The 14,808-nt window shown below is 37.2% G+C and overlaps 1 protein-coding gene across 2 annotated transcripts; it reads right to left on the bottom strand.

The window, feature by feature from the left end:
• LOC311306020 (chaperone Ric-8A) lies at positions 1 to 14,157 on the bottom strand. 2 transcript variants are annotated; one of them, XM_084434165.1, is made up of 14 exons: positions 13,997 to 14,112; positions 12,537 to 12,622; positions 12,310 to 12,357; positions 10,073 to 10,090; positions 8,171 to 8,257; positions 7,499 to 8,079; positions 6,629 to 6,764; positions 6,095 to 6,283; positions 5,827 to 5,921; positions 3,622 to 3,772; positions 2,310 to 2,405; positions 2,067 to 2,211; positions 404 to 683; positions 137 to 319 (listed from the first exon to the last, which is right to left on the bottom strand). In XM_084434165.1, the coding sequence occupies exons 1-14, from the start codon at positions 14,025 to 14,027 to the stop codon at positions 190 to 192; spliced, it is 2,073 nt and encodes a 690-aa protein (XP_084290291.1). In that variant the 5' UTR covers positions 14,028 to 14,112; the 3' UTR covers positions 137 to 189. The 2 variants fall into 2 exon arrangements, with proteins under 2 accessions (XP_084290292.1, XP_084290291.1); XM_084434166.1 differs by lacking the exon at positions 10,073 to 10,090 and having other exon boundaries at positions 1 to 319; positions 12,295 to 12,357; positions 13,997 to 14,157.
• Positions 14,158 to 14,808: the final 651 nt, after the last annotated feature.

The raw sequence follows: 14,808 nt of genomic DNA, 5'->3' as shown, positions 1-14,808 counted from the left end.
GGTCTATTGGTGAAGTATCTTATTGACCCCAAACTTTTGAACTGTAGAGTATTAATTAATTAAAGTGTCTTAATTAGATATATTCAGGTAATATTTAAGGGTATGTTTTTATGTTTAAGCTGTTAAATGTTAAGACTAGTTATTTTAAGTTATAAGTATATAGTTTTGGTCACCACATCTATGCCGATTCTACTCCACGTTCTCCAGGTCATCGTGTTCTTCCTCCGATTCCCTCTCCTCCATTGAGAAGTCCCTGAGCTCTGACAGTGGCACCAGCTGACCCGCTTGGTTCAATCCCATTGGCTGAATCACATCCTCCCTGTTTAGGAAAAGGTGCGAGAGTGTGAGAGCAGTGTGTACAAAGCTTTTACTGGTGTTTTGATAAGTGGTTTAAGTTCCTTACTTTGAGAGTTTGTTAAAAAGACTGACGAGCCGGTGAGCTTCCTCCTCTTTCTCGGCCTCTGTCATTCCCTCCATGGGATCAGGCTGCTCCTCTTCCACTTGTCCCGTCACTGGGTTCACGCGGTCTTTAATCTGCCGGTACTCCTCGGTGTCGGAGTCGGAGTCGCTAGAGTACCGTGTGCCCGATGATGTGGCCTGTGACCTTTGACCTCCTAGCAAGCCTCTAGTGGCCAGGAGCCCAGCGGCATTCCCATATCCAGTGTACTTGACGAAACGTCTCACTGGAATATCCAAGAATAAAACAGCATATTAGGTTTTGGGGGGTAAAACTCATGGGTGTTTAATGCAGTAGTTGAAATGTGGCCCACCCAATCAAAAGTTGGTTATTTTCCAAATAGATGAATGGAAAAGTGTAATAAAAAAACGTCTTATCACACTTATAAATGTATACATTTAGTTAAGGAATAATTAAATGCAAGTTTCCATGGTCAGTTGCAGACAGTTTCCTAGTTTTCCCTCTCCTTTTAGTGTATACATTATGCTTGTCAAAATGAAAAGTCAAATAAGATTCGCCAGTTTCTGTTAGTCCCGCCCACTACATTATCTTTAGGACTTAAGGACGTAATAGTAGATTCATGCTTTTGTGGAGTTGAAGTTGAAAATGGCAAAGCAAATATCAATCAGCTGATACTTTAAAGGGGTCCTATCATGCTATTTTACATATTCATCTTTCTTTAGTGTGTAATGTTGCAGTTTGAGTATGAAAAAGGTCTGGAAAGTTTCACAAAGTCCCTCTAGCGGGAGTTATTCTCTATATCAGTGTCATTGTTTCTGAACTCCCTGAAACGCCTCCACTGTAGTCTTGAGTTTTCATCCGGGAACGGACATGTCACAATATTCCTCATTTAAATAATACCCACCCAAACATTAATTAAAGGGGCGGGGCCTGGTTGAGTTAGTTATTAGTATGTTTATACTCGCAGTGATGGTAATGGGCGTGACATTCCCAAACACGCTTGAAACGGTTGACCAATCACAACACACTGATCCGGCCGACCAATCAGAGCACATTGCGGATTTCAGAAGGAGGAGCTTCATAGAGACAGAAACTAATCAGAGCGTTACTGACAGACTGAGAAGAGAGGAGCTGCAACAATGGAGAATATGGGAAAAATAAGTGGTTTTCAAGCCTATTCTATAAGACCCCAAAAACAGAATTAAGTCTTTGTAAAAGGGAATAATAGGTCCTTTTTAAAAATCCTAAATTGGACATCCCAACTGTACTGCTGCAAGAAACCAAGTAATGAATCTGGGAGATTCCTTTTAATGCGAACTAACAGACACTTGATTATGATGAGATTTCATCAGAAGCCCTCATCGTCTCAGACTAATACTGTAGGAGGACATGTCAAGTTAAGTACAATAATTTTTTCAATGTTTATAGTTTAAAAAAAGATCATAATAGTAATTCATATGTTTATTCCGTCATTATACTTGATAGAAAACAGGAAGAGCCATTTTATAGTGTTTGTTGTTTATTGGTTGTTTTGTTATGTTCGGTTTTGAAACTGTGTTGCATTGAATTTTTGCAATCTGCAATCTGTTTTTGTGGTAATTTGGCGTGCAGTTTTCATACTCTATGCTTGTGTGTTTCTATGCAGTACCGTTCTCTTTGCACAGCACGAAGAGCAGGTCGGCAGCGCAGTGTTTGAGCTCAGTATCCAGGTTGGTCATCAGTCTAACCAGACGATTCCTCAAGGTGTTGCCCTTTTCAGGTTTAGTGCTAGCATCTCTTAATGGAGGCAGAATCTGTACTCGGTGAGAACACATACGCAGTTTGATACAAAACAATGCAAGTGTTTTATTAGACAATGTTGCCTCATGATAATCTAAAATAGCAGTCGTGCCTGTTGTCTAAGGTAGCGTCTCGTCTCTCTGTGACCTCTGGAGCACTCGGTCAGCAAGTTCAGCACAGGGGTCAGTCTCTCTTTGACCTTTTCACCCTGCATGTAAAACACCACTGCGTTAGAAAAGCCACATGACAAGCAATGTCATGCAAGAATATATGCGAGTCATATCATATATTTTGTTTTTCATTTCCACTATTAAAGATCATTTATTCCCTCTACCTTCTTCCACCATCTCTGACCCTTCAAACACACGCCAAATTTTTCTAAATTTTACACAATAAATAAAAATGCTCAAATTGTGTCATGAAAGGCAGAGGACAGGGAAAATGTAAATACATTTCACGCCTTTCAGAGCCTACCAAAAATCAGTCAAATTTTATTCAGAAAGGATACATAAAATAGATCAAAAGTGACAGTGAAGTCATTTGCAATTTCAAATAAACACTGTTCTTTTAAACTTATTATTCATCAAAGAATCCTGATTTTTTTTTTTTTCATGGTTTTCACAAACAAATAAAGCAGCACAACTCTTTTCAACATTGATAATAATCAGAAATATTTCTTGAGAAGCAAATCATCACATTAGAATGATTTCTGAAGGATCATGTGACACTGAAGACTGGAGTAATGATGCTGAAAATTCAGCCTTGCATCACAGGAATAAATTAAATTTGATTAAATATTCAAATAAAAACTATTTTAATATTTTAAATCGTAATAATATTGCACCATTTTTTTTATCAAATAAATGCAGCCTTGGTGAGCAGAAGAGACGTTGCTGTGAATTGCTAATATCATAGTATAGTAAATATTAGTATTGACTGATTTTTGGAAGGCTCTTAAAGGCATTAAATAGACTTATTTCTACCTACTGCTGCCTTTCACAACATTTCACACAACACAACATCATTTCCATAATGACCAATGCCCTTTTTTGGCCGGTAAATATTGACGCAAAATACCAGTAAACTGACGAACGCAAACCTTAGTCAATCACCGTGCATGATTCATTTAAATACTCTCCTCCTATCAATTTTGTGTCTGAAAGGGAAACTCCTACAAATGCATATGCGATAAGGTCAGCCGTAAAAATAACCCTGTTCATGCCTTGTCAGCGCTAATATTTCACTGCGTGTCTTTAGTAAATCCTGACAGTAGTTTTTAAGGCGCACGCTGTTAGTAAATCTGGCCCTAAATCTCAAAATATCAAGGGCAATATGATTCATGATATGATAATCTATCCGTTTCTCTGTTGTCTCCATCTTTTTGTTTCTCCCTTCCCTTTTTCTTTCATTCACCCTCTTTTTACCTGTTCCAGTTTTCTCTCCATGTACATGAGTAGGTTTTGCACACAGTCCATGTTGACTCCATTCATCTGGTGTGAGTCTGGACCCAGAGGCACAGACACCAGAACGTCTAGACAACTCAACGGGAGAGCAGACAGCATGTTCGCTGCATGCCTGAGAGAAACAGAGAGATCTGAGGTCATGCGTGTGCTAAAATCTCTTCTGTTTTAATCGAATGTTGAACACTGGTGATTAAAACAGAACATCAGTCTGTAAAAAGCAGAATTGTACATCTTTTACATAAAATTGTCTATAAATGTTGGATATTTAAAATACAGAAAATAAATTGTCCTTTTGAGGTGGAGAAGGTTATGCATTACATAATTCATATGAGTGAAGATGAGGAGAAAAGCAGACACAGATGAACATGAATGAATGAATGAACTGTGGTCAATTTAGAGAAAAAAACAAAAAAACACATCTAATTTCTCATTTTCTAAAGCTTTCACGAACAGATCAGATGCAGGTGTTACTGAAGGAAGGCAGTCACGCATCTGTCAGTCAGATGAATATGTGCTCTACATTATTATTATTATTATTATAAATATTGCCTGCACACCGTGTGTGGGCTTAATACCTTTTTTTTATGTCATGACCCTTAGAATTAAATACTCCAAGTTTTACAAAATAAATAAAAACACAAAAAATATTTAGTACAATTAACAAATTACAAATACACAAAAATATTACAATAAATACAATTGAATAAAATTATTAGTAACATACACTACCGTTCAAAAGGTCGGCAAGATTTTTTTTTATTCTTATAAAGTCAAAACCAGTAATATTGTGAAATATTATTACAATTTAAAATAACATTTTTGTTATTTATTGCAATTTTTTTTGCTTTATTATTATTATTATTAATAATATACTTGCCAAGGCTGCATTTATTTGATAAAAAATACAGTAAAAACAGTAATACTGTAAAATATTATTACAATTTAAAATAAATATTTTATTATTGTAATTATTATTTTATAATTATTTTGGAGTCTTATTTTTATTACATTTTAATACTGTTTTCTATTATATTTCACTTTGTGTGTGTGTGTTTGTCTGTCATGATCTTGTAAATCCTACCAATATATATATATACACACATACATATAAATACAGTATATACATCTGTCAGCCAAATTAATATGTGCACTAGACTCTTAATATGTGACCCTGGATCACAAAACCAGTCACATGTCGCACGGGTATATTTGTGGCAATAGCCAATAATACGGCTCAATGGCTCAATATGGCTCAAAATTATTGATTTTTTTTTTATGCCAAAAATCATTAGGATATTAAATAAAAATCATGTTCCATGAAGATATTTTGTACATTTCCTACCGTAAATATATAAAACATTTATTTTTGTGAGTGAATGCATCACAATCGTGAACATAAATGGAGAACTTTAAAGCTGATTTTCTCAATGTTTCGATTTTTCTGTACCCTCAGATTCCAGATTTTCAATAGTTGTATCTCGGCCAAATATTGTCCTATCCTAACAAACCATACATCAATGGAAAGCTTATTTATTCAGCTTTCAGATGATGTATAAATCTCAATTTCAAAAAATGTACACATGCGACTGGTTTTGTGGTCCAGAGTCACATATGTGCATTTGATTCTCAAATTTACTTGTCTATTTATTACCTATACAACAGTGTATGCTATTTTATTTTATTCTTTACTTTTATTTTATTACTAACTTCTATTATTTGTGTGCTTGTCTTGATCTTGTAAATCCATGTCAATTATATTTGACTTCTACTGTAAGTACATTACTGTACTTCCTCCGGACCTGGTTCTACTCTGGATTCGAACCCCTGTCTCCGGCATGACCCATGGGAGGCGGGTGCGCTAACAAGGACGTTAAAGTCCACAGCCTCCAGGCGTCAGTCGCCAGTGCGCCTCTTGAGGCCAGGGGAGTGAGGTTTATTTGCCCAGCTCTTACTAGCTTGCCTCCGTTACACTCACCCCCTAAATCTCACTCCCATCCGGGTCACGGCACCAATATAACTCACACTGCTCCGAGCGGGATTTGAACCGCAGCCTCTAGCGTCAGTCACTAGTGCACACTTTTGTGCTTGTGGAACGAGTCATAATTACTGAAATTTTCAACCCATAATAGTTATTATAGAGCAATACAAATATTGATCAACACTGACCCCTTTAATTCATCTGTAGCTTCTTCCTCCTCACAGGACACCATCAGACAGTAACGCAAAACTGCAGCCAGGTGGCGATAGAGAGATGCAGCTTCCTGGTGGTAGACACAATGTGAACCTTGATGTTAACAATTTATATGAATTTATTCAGTGCAATGTGGGTTTACTACAGTATCTCTACAGTACTACCATCTGATACATCACATAGTACCATTGTTTGTAAGGGAGGTGAGTGAGCATGAGTGTGATTATGTCTGCATACACCCACCTCTTCAGGTTCTTGAGTGTGTGTGCTGTGTGTGATATTAAAAAGTATCTTCAGAGCCTCCTGAGCCTGCTGTGAGTCCTCCACACTTACAGGAGGCGCTGCAGGATCCAGCGCGACCTCATACTGTTCCTTCCACTGTACTGCTAAACACATCTCCAGCACTGTGGTCAACAGCGACACTCCTCCCTCCTAAAAATGACCAAAAACGCCAATACAATATCTAGATAGCAATGTGGCTGTTGGTTGATATACAACAATTTACACTACCATTCAAAAGTTTGAGCTCAGAATGATTTTTGTTTATTTTTGAAAGACTACTCTTCAAAAGTTCAAAAGAACAGCATTTATTTGAAATAGACAGTTTCTGCAACACCTTTTTTGATTAACATAATGCTTGAAAAAAAAAAAAAAAATCTCACTGACCCTAAACTTTTGAATGTTAGCATACCTAATATGATAACAGAAAATATTATTTGTATTAATTAATTTTTTCCCCCCTCAAAATTCAAATAATAGAAGGAGAAAAGTAGATACTTGTTTCAGTTGTGTTCTGAGTTCAGGTCTCAGCGCCGTCAGTAAAAACATGAACCGGAGCGTGTAAAATTGGCCACAAGGGGAAGATGCAGACTGAAACTCCTTATTTAGCTTTTCTGTCAGACCACGGAGGAGACTGAAGTACAGCAAGTAGTGGGAGAGAAAAGAAAAAAGCATATGACATGCAAATATATTTCATTTCAGTGAATATAGTGCCCCCAAAACCACTTTAGTAACAGAAATGTATGAATTTCATTGCAATCGAATCCCCCCCCCCCCCCCCCCCCCCCCCCCCCAAAACTAACTTCACTTAGCCATATTTGCAATGACTTGTAACCCAGGGGTCAAGCTTTCTCTGGTTAGCACAAGCAGAGCCATTTGAGTTACTGTGTGTCTGATGATAGTTTTTCTAAAATTAAATTGTGAAATGCTGGTGAAGTGAGTCTCAGAGCAGCTCTGGAGATGAAGTTCATTCTTCTAACCCTATTTGATGGAGTGTGTCGCTTTTCGTTTCTTAAACAACCACGTAGGAAGACACATCATGGCTATATTCCAAGATGACGACGTCAAGATTCATCAGTCTCAAATTGTGAAAGAATGGTTAGGAGGGAGCATGAAGTCCAGATCTTAAACTCACTGAAAGTCTTTGGGATGTGCTGGAGGAGACTTCACAGAGTGCTGGACTCTTGCATTGTCAATAGAAGATCTTGACCAAAAATGGATGCACCTCTTCATGGAAATAACATTTATCTCTGTACAGTCTACTCCAGTGCATCCCAAAGACTTTCGATGAATTCAAGGTCTGGAGGTGTTAAAATGAGTTTGAGTTTGAAAAAAAGAGTTTGAATCGTATGTTGAAATGGCTCATACCTGAGTTCACTGGCTCTCTCTTGTGCCCAAGTACTATTGTAAACAATGTTACATAATATTTTCATGACTTCCTTCCTAGTAGCTTCTTCATCATCATCATCTTTTTCTTCCTCTTCCTCCGCTTCTCCAACGCTTCCTCTGCTGTCTCTTTTACCAGGTGTGAGAGCTTTATAAACGCTGCTCCTCCTGCGAGAAGGTACGAGGCTGATGTTTGAAAACGTGCTAGGCTTGCGATCACCACACCAATTGCTCGGTCCCCAGACCGCATCACTGGTTACAGCCCCGGAACCATCGTCCTCCTCACCACCGTTATCATCCTCATCTGCTCGGCCAAATTTGCTCTCAGAAATGGCCAAAATGACGTCATCATAGGAGTCAACATCATTGTCAGTGTCTTCTTTTGGAATAGGTGCATTGCTGATGCCGCCCAGGTGGGCTAGAGTGAGCAGTGCTCTGTCAGTGATAAGAGGTCCCAAAACCTTTTTGTCCCTCGAGAGGATTCGTAAGGATCTCAGACATTCTTTCAGCAAACGCCCTTGCGGTTCAGTCTGGAGGAACCGGACCATCACTGTAGCCAGAGCCTGAGGGCAAGAGAGAGAAACAAATGCAAACGAACAAAGGCGTACGTTGTTTTTAAGAATGTGTGTATTTATTTATAAAAGTCAAGGGTACCTGTCTCAACATGACGTCTGGGTCACTGGACTCATCGTAGTCTGAATCCGAGTCTGACATATAATCCCGCACTTTATTCTTTCTGAACTGCGGTGACCCAAAAAAAAAAAAACTATTATAGGAATTAACCATTTTGAGTATACTGTGAATCATGCATTCAATTTGTGGGAGTTTTTTTTTTTTGAGATTAAGATATATAGAGATTAAGATATAACAGTGATTAGTGTTGCTAGTGGTGGTGCTAGTGATCCAGAAATTGTACATGGCAACTTTAACCCTCTGGTATAGAGTGCTTTTTGAGAGTATTTTGTAGGCCAACTTGGAAGTTAGCATCACGACAAATATCCAATAGGATTGGCTTTTGAATTATTGAAGAAAATAAGGTCTGTGACTAACAAAAGCTTATGATTTTTACACATTTTGTTCATCTTGATAATCTTCACAAATGAACAACTTTTATGAATTTTGACTTTTTTTCTCACAATTACAATTTATAACTCGCAATTGCGACTTTATATCACACAGTTCTGAGAGAAAAAAGTCAGAATTGCGGGATGTAAACTCGCAATTGCAAGAAAAAGTCAAAATTCTGAGATAAAAAGTCACAATAATTTTTTTTTTTTTTTTTTTACAAGCTTCCATATCCGACAACTCATTCGGACTTTGTTTAAAATTTAAAAAGTATTTCCCTGAACGTTTGAGTTAGAATAGTTAGCAAGAGTATGAGTGCGATTATTAACACAATGAGACTTGAAAGCGACTAGTGAGTAGATGATTTTACCTGTCGATGTGATAACGTTTAATGTCCGACGGGATCATGCCTATGTTCCCACAGCCCTATGTTCCCACAAATGGCCTACCCCTGACCCCACCCCTAAACCTACCCGTAACTGGGGTTCAGACAATGTTCCCACAAATGGCCTACCCCTGACCCCACCCTTAAACCTACCCGTAACTGGGGTTCAGACAATGTTCCCACAAATGGCCTACCCCTGACCCCACCCTTAAACCTACCCGTAACTGGGGTTCAGACAATGTTCCCACAAATGGCCTACCCCTGACCCCACCCCTAAACCTACCCGTAACTGGGGTTTAGACAAATCGTTAAAAGAAAAATTCTTAGAAATGTGGGAACATAGGGCCGTGGGAACATAGGGCTGTGGGAACATAGGGTTGACCCCGAACTGGGAAATGCTAAAATGCTAACTCATTTCCGGGTTTGGCCTACAAAAATATGTCATCCCTGCAGCATTCTGTTCCTTATTAAGTGGTCAAAACAGACTGAAGGCAAGAAGTGTAATTTTTTTTTTCTAATTTAATGAATGTTCAATATTTTGTTTCAATAATATTTATTCTTTAATATTTTGTATTTCATGGTAATAATAATAAATAAATAATAAATAATAAATATTAGAAAAAATGTCAGTTTTTTAATACAGTGAGTGTTTAAGTTAAAAATACAGTAAAGCTATAAAATCCAAACTTTAAACTTTGTGTGTTACTTAGTTCCTTATCAGTATTTTCAGGCATAATTACAGACAAACTTTTATTAGGTTTTACATTTGGATATATATTTAGACATTATCAAAAACGATTTAATCATTGCTCTGTAAAAAGCTCTGTTTTTCATATGCCCCATTAATTTCCTGTGTGGTCAGTTTGGACTGTGAAGATCACAAGTGTGACTATTTTGTCTTCTAATCATGTCCACAATTAATGTGTGTGTGTGTGTGTGTTCATATAGGAAGTACCACAAAATTCACCTAGTTTTTTGCCATTTTGATAAAGTAAAAATAAAAAAAAAGTACAATTTTCTAGTCTAAAATGACCACCAGAGGGTTAATAATGGTCAAATCAGGATGTCAGTAGCCTTAGGGAACTCAAGAATTTAGAAAATAATACCTCTTCCAGCTCCTGCCTCTTTTCAGATTAAACAAGCAGCCAGATGACAGAAAAATATGAAAATCATTAAACCAACCCAAAAGATAAGACCAGATGTTTTTCTATCCTAAGTGTGCGTTTTGTGTTTGCATGTTTTAACAAGCAGTAACAAAGCTGAAGGATCAGGAAAGGAGAAATATATCCCAGATAGCAAGGTGATACTGATACAATGTTGAGTTTTCATCCCAAAATTTTCATGAAATCAAATTTGGCAATTCCTATTTTTTATGGAATATTGCGGTGTTTATTATATATGCCCTCATAATCTTTAATCAAAATACATTCCCTTCCCTCGTGCAGCGACATCTCTTCTCTGATGAGGTGTTTACTGGTGCGAGGGCGGGACAACCTGTCACTCACATGAGACTGACCAATAGCAAACCACATCCAATCAGTGACTGGAAGTTTTTCCCGAACATCCCTGATTTTATTCATTTATTTATTTAATTACTTATTTGTTTTTTTACTATATTTTAGTATTTCTAATAGAACGTTTGTAACATTCGTAATGTAACGTTTGTACCAATATTCTTCAATATATCTTCTTTTGTGAAATCTCAACATTGTATCAACAATTACTGCGGATGTAAAAATGATGTTGAACCAACATCATATTGTAATGTAAATTCAATGCAATTAACGTAGACACATCAACACTGACTTGCTACCTGGAATGGAATAAGTAGGGAGCTTATGGTCTAAATATTAATGAGCTGACGGCCTGGGATCAAGTCAACTACTGCAGTATCAGCAAACAACTGAGGACATGCGGGAAATATTTCCTGCCAAGAGGACTCAAAGTTTACAATTTCATATAGCTTATAGTTCTTATTTAATGTAAACTGAATGTAAACTTTATCTCAGAAAAGTTTTTTTAAAACTTCAATCAATTATTTGGAGAAATCAAAATATAAAATACATCAGCTATAAAATAAATGTGGATAGCATAACATATAGACCATTTGCTCGGGGAAGAACATTCGGTCTGGAATTCATACATAGAAATCCCTGAATTTGAGAACATTTTAAAGGTACACTATGTAACTTAACATCCCTCTAGTGTTTAAAAACAAAACTGCATGCATTTTTTGGAAGAACACAGTTTTGGTTGTGCTGTGGCTCTGCTTGACTGTGTGGATGACTATGACCCTGCACAAAAGATAATGCTTTACAGTGAACTCTGTCTCTTAGTGAGCTACATATGGCAATTTATCTTTAAAATAAAATAAAATACCATATTCACCTGTTGAGGAATAAAAACGTCACCTTAGTGTCGCTTTTACAACATTTCAAATCCTTCAGTTCTCACCACATCCACAAAGCCAAACCAATGTTGATTCTCGTTTTAATACAAGCTCCGTTGCTTTCTCTTTTTGCCAGCAGACTCTCCTCTGATCGGCGAGTTTTTAAAAAGGGTGATCCGGGAGGTTCAAGATTTAGCCGGTCAACCATAGCCACGTTTCCACCGCAGGAACTTTTCCCAGGAACTGGGGACTTTGGGGTGGTACTCGATGTGTTTCGACCGCAGGACCGCATGATGTTCCGGGTAGATATTTCCCCCTCCGAAAGTCCCTGCTTGCGAGGTAGTACTTTTTCAAAGTTCAGGAGCTTTCAGGGGTGGGACTTGGGCGCTTAACATGCTGATTGGTTGAGTTCATGCCGCATTTTGATTGGTTGATTCCACACAGCATTTTATATCAACCACCATCTGTTGCGATGTGTGCAGTAACAGTTGTTTGCTATTCGAATCAACAATGGGGAACTGTAAAGTAGCGCGCAGTCCTACGTCACCGGACTATTTGCCTAATCCTCTCTGTACTTTAGACCGCGGTGGAAACGCAGACAGCAACAGGTCTGGGGAAAAAAAGTTCCTGGGACAAATTGTTCCAGGTAATTCCGGTGGAAACGCAGCTCATGTCAACCTATCTCACTCGTTGTGACAACTAACCTCATGCCCAGCCACGCAACAAAAACCATCACTTATAATAGGCTTAACATAGTGGATCAGGGTTAGACAAAAACATGTTTAGAAGGACTGATGATGTATTGACTCATTGTTTAAATGTTGTTAACATAGTGTACCTTTTAAGACATTGCTTGGGAGCTACTGGCTTCTTTTTCTCATTTAAATATATAATGAGACCTCATTGTTCTTTCCTGTGAGTGTGTATGTGTAATTGCACTCAAATATCCCTTACTTTTCTTCTGTCCCGCTGCTCCAAATCATAGAAAAAGCACTGCGCATACTAGGAGCAAGAGAGAGAGAGCAATTAGAAAAGAGCAATTACATCAAATGTGAGCTCTGAGTGCACAACTTGTGCAAAGTAGATTGTTTTATAATGACATGTATTGTCAGTGCAAATGTTATTAATACAGTGGGTTTGAAGCTACTAGACTGAACATAATCACTGTTCATTGTCAGTACCTCTCGATTAAATTGCTGTAGTTCTGCCTTGAGTCCTTTCTGATCGCCCTCTCTGATAAACTCAATAATCCTCTCCACATTCATCGCTGCAAGATAAACACAAATGCACACACGTGCACAAACATTAAAACGTTCTCCAAAAAAGGAGACCACATGAAGAATATGTGATTTAAACAAGAAAATAAACACAATTTTAGGGGGTCGAAAAATCTAAAACAAAGAAATGTTGAAAGTGAAATGTAAAATGAATAAGAGATATTGGTTATTTGGTAACACTTTATTTTACAGTGTCCTTATTCCACGTTGCATGTAGTTACTGAAGTAATAACTATAAATTATGCATAATTACATGCAACTAACCCTAAACCAAACCCTATTCCTAACCCTGACCCTATAGTACATGTAGTAAATTACTATTACTCAGTACTTAAATGTATAATTACACTGTAACACAGACACCTTAAAATAAAGGGTTACACTTTATTTGGGTACACTTTATTTTAAGGTGTCATTGTTACAGTGTAATTATACATTTAAGTACTGAGTAATATTTAGCAACTACATGTACTTACTGTAGGGTTAGGGTAGGATTAGGATTTGGTTGAGGGTTAGTTGCATGTAATTATGTATAATTTACTGTTATTACTATGGTAAGCACATGTAGCATATGTAACAAGGACACTGTAAAATAAAGTGTTACCCTTTATTTTAAGGTGTCATTGTTACAGTGTAATTATACATTTAAGTACTGAGTAATATTAATTAATTTAGGGTATATAGGGTATAATATACAGTATAATATAAGGTAGGGTAGGATTAGGTTTAGGGATAGTTGCATGTAATTATGCATAATTTACTGTTATTAAGTACATGTAACATATGTAACAAAAATACTGTAAAATAAAGTGTAACCTTTTATTTTAAGTTGCCCTTGTTACGGTGTATTTATACAAATAAGTACTGAGTACAGTAATAAGTACATACGTACTATATAATTAGGGTTTGGTTTAGTGTCAGCTGCTTACATGTAAGATGTGTAACAGATACTGTAATATAAAGTGTTACTGAAATATTTGCTAGTTCAATAATCCGAATTAATAAATGTAGCCTAATCAATCTGTTATTAAAGCACGGAGGGGGACAAACCAGAAGCTAAAACATATAACGTTTTCAATTCAACTTTTGATTCAAATTTTTACAATGATAATATAACTTGTAATAAAACAATACTAAATACAATATAAAATAAGAAAAAAAAAATACTGTAGAAGCATTTCCACGAGTTTCGCACTTAAACGTTTGGCCGACTGTACTTACTGAAACAAATGCTACTGTTCAAATATCTAAAAAGGCATTAATATGATATTTTCATACCAAAACACAAATATAAGCCTGCATATAAGTCAATTTCAGATTTCTATCCACTCCAACTAAAACAAGTGTCTTCTTCATCCTCTCACCTGTGAGTGTGTCTTCACCTGAGTACGCCATGCAGGATCCAATGTGCTGGATCTTAAATTTCTGTTGGATTTGAATCACTTGCTATTAAACTACAAGTCGTTCTCTTTACCTCCAGGCCTTTTATCCACTTCTCTCTCAGTCTTTTTCACTCTCTGTTTCCTCTGCCTTTTTCCCTGCCCCCTTTTCTCTGTAATCCTGCATTGCATTAGTTATGCTCTAATCCTTTAATGTCTTTCCACTTCATCTCGATTCACTCGCCCTATAAATAACCTCACAATAGAGCCAGTCAATGGTGCAGTGGCATACAGTAACCACAAGGTGGCAGTTCAGTTGATGACAGTGACATGACGACCAGTGACTGTTCCAAGGCACAAATTTAACACCTATATGTCATTAAAGGTAGGCTACCTTTAATGATATACTGTATGTAGATGTTAAATGTGTGCCTTGGAACGGGTAGGGTAGGCAATTTGTTTTATAAACACTTTTTTTATACTGGTTGAAACTCTCTTCACATCCTGATAGCAATCAATACTAGATGTGGTCTAAATATTAAAACATGTACATAGTATCTACTGTGGAAGTCTCAGGTCCGAATGCAATGATACGATGTCCTACTTGCTTGTCAACATGCATTTATTTCCATACCTCCTGAGTCCTGACATCACACGTCATCAGACCTCCTGAGTCCTGACATCACACGTCATCAGCGCTTTCCTTAATGGTGTGTGCACACCCAAAAGCAAAGCGAATGCTACTCGCTCTAGATTACGCGCAGGATTACTTGGATCGCGCGATGAGGAGTGTTTTC

The sequence above is a fragment of the Rutilus rutilus genome (genome assembly GCF_951802725.1).
Source record: "Rutilus rutilus genome assembly, chromosome: 16".
In the NCBI taxonomy this organism is placed as follows: Eukaryota; Metazoa; Chordata; class Actinopteri; order Cypriniformes; family Leuciscidae; genus Rutilus; species Rutilus rutilus.
The sequence above is the reverse complement of the archived record's forward strand: the minus strand, read 5'-3'. Positions and strand labels throughout refer to the sequence as shown.

What these genes read in the sequence shown, in the direction of transcription:
- LOC311306020 (XM_084434165.1), bottom strand. Translation starts at nt 14,027, where the DNA reads ATGGCGTACTCAGGTGAAGACACACTCACAG. An exon ending in TCAGAACACAACTGAAACAA is followed by an intron (nt 6,284 to 6,628) that starts GTATCTACTTTT and finishes GGTCATTTTTAG; the next exon opens with GAGGGAGGAGTGTCGCTGTT. An exon ending in CTTTTTAACAAACTCTCAAA is followed by an intron (nt 320 to 403) that starts GTAAGGAACTTA and finishes TTTCCTAAACAG; the next exon opens with GGAGGATGTGATTCAGCCAA.